Here is a 1,573-nt window from a genome sequence, read left to right as displayed (position 1 = left end):
GGCAGCTTTCCAGCCACTCTTCCCCACGCCTGCAGCGTTGCATGGGGTTGTTGGGACCCCAGTGCAGGACCCAGCCCTTGGCCTTGTTGAACCTCAACCTTTTGAGAGGCAGCATCAGGCTCCCTGGAAGCCAGAGCAGGGATTAAACCAGGGGAAGGATGAACAGGAGATCTGAGTCCACCTCAGCATCTTGGTAGGGCTGGGACACCACAAGACGCTGTCAAAATCCAGAATTCAACCCCGCGTCACTGACCCTTCCACTTTACACTGTCTTCAGTCTCTAACATGCTCAGCGGAATTATTTCCCCCGAGCCAAAGAGACTCTTAAAATGTATTTGGCAGAGAAGACGACTTGTTGAAGTAGCAGGGCAAAGGGGGTGGCCGGGAGGAAGGGCGAAGGAGCGAGAGAATGGCAATTACTTACGGGTAATAGGAATAAGAATAGTAGTTCCTCCTGGCAAGCATGCAAACAAAGAGAACAGCAGAAATTGCATAAGCAGCTTTTCTCCAGCATAGGGAAAGGGTTTACAGGTCAACTCGGCTGCCGGAAAATTAAATGCACCGTAAAGAAACCTGGCCCCCCTTTTGCATCTGTAGGTTATTTACTCCGGGCAGAAGCCGGCGTCCCAATGGCAGAGCCCAAGCGCCAGCTCGCAGGGTGCCCACGGTCCCCGCACCGGCAGTGGGGTGTCTGGAGCATCCTTGTCTGAGGAGTTATCCCTACGATTTTTAAGGCTGAACAGCAAACGTGTCCAAAATGTAGGGCACCCTGGGGAGCCAGTGAGGGGCCTGGCAACCCCAGCGGGGGAGACGGGGTCAGGACGTCGTGCTGCCAGTGCGCCAGTTATTAGGGGCGAGCATATTCTGGGGGTGCATTTCCATTCCACACGTCAGTGTTTTTCCAACAGCAAAAAGCTCCAAAGGAGATTAATGGGCTCATCCCAACTTCCCAACAGCGCTGAATTCGGGGCCCTCAGCACTGGGTCTGATTTGTGGCTCTGGTTTGTCCTTTGACAGGTTCACTCCAGGATGCTGAAGCAAAGCTGCTGCTCCTCCTCCTCCTCCCACCCTGCAGCATGGGCAATGGGAATGCAGCAGCCGCACTCATGGCTTCCTACCCGCCGTCCCAACAGCATCGCTCCCAAAAACACATCGGCACTGCCGGCATTTGCTCCACTGGGGACAAATCCGATGCCGTACACACGAGCATCATCCCAGAGCAACAGCAGGCAGGGAGCCACAAGCCAGTCCTGCACCCTTTGCAGTGTGCAGGGATGCTACAGCCTCGCTCTCCCAGCTGGCGTAAATCAGCAAGAATCCTTTAAGGGAGAGCAAAGCCATAAAGAGATCTGCAGGTTTACACAGGCTGAGGTTGTGCCCTGCTATTTTTCTCTCCCCCGTGGCTGTTAACGTACTTTCCTGCCATCATCCCAAGCCCCGCACGGGGAAGGCATTTAATTGCTGCCTTTTCTCTCCTGCTTTGAGAGCCCCCCCGGCCTGGTGCCGCCTCGAGCCCCGCACGGTAAGAAGCCGCTTTCCAGGGCGCTGCACCCCAGTGAAAAGCAGCAGCCAC

General features: G+C 55.5%; 1 protein-coding gene across 1 annotated transcript in view; it reads right to left on the bottom strand.

The window, feature by feature from the left end:
* The window catches only part of PTPRU (protein tyrosine phosphatase receptor type U), a 56,699-nt gene that overhangs the window by 27,562 nt on the left and 27,564 nt on the right, over positions 1 to 1,573 (bottom strand). The window contains exon 14 of the mRNA XM_035901306.1: positions 425 to 454. Within this exon, the coding sequence (XP_035757199.1) occupies positions 425 to 454 (30 nt within the window). The remainder of the gene's footprint in view (positions 1 to 424; positions 455 to 1,573) is intronic.

This window comes from Egretta garzetta, unplaced genomic scaffold (genome assembly GCF_000687185.1).
Source record: "Egretta garzetta isolate BGI_Z169 unplaced genomic scaffold, ASM68718v1 scaffold368, whole genome shotgun sequence".
Classification (NCBI taxonomy): domain Eukaryota; kingdom Metazoa; phylum Chordata; class Aves; order Pelecaniformes; family Ardeidae; genus Egretta; species Egretta garzetta.
This window is presented reverse-complemented; position numbering and strand designations above follow the sequence as displayed.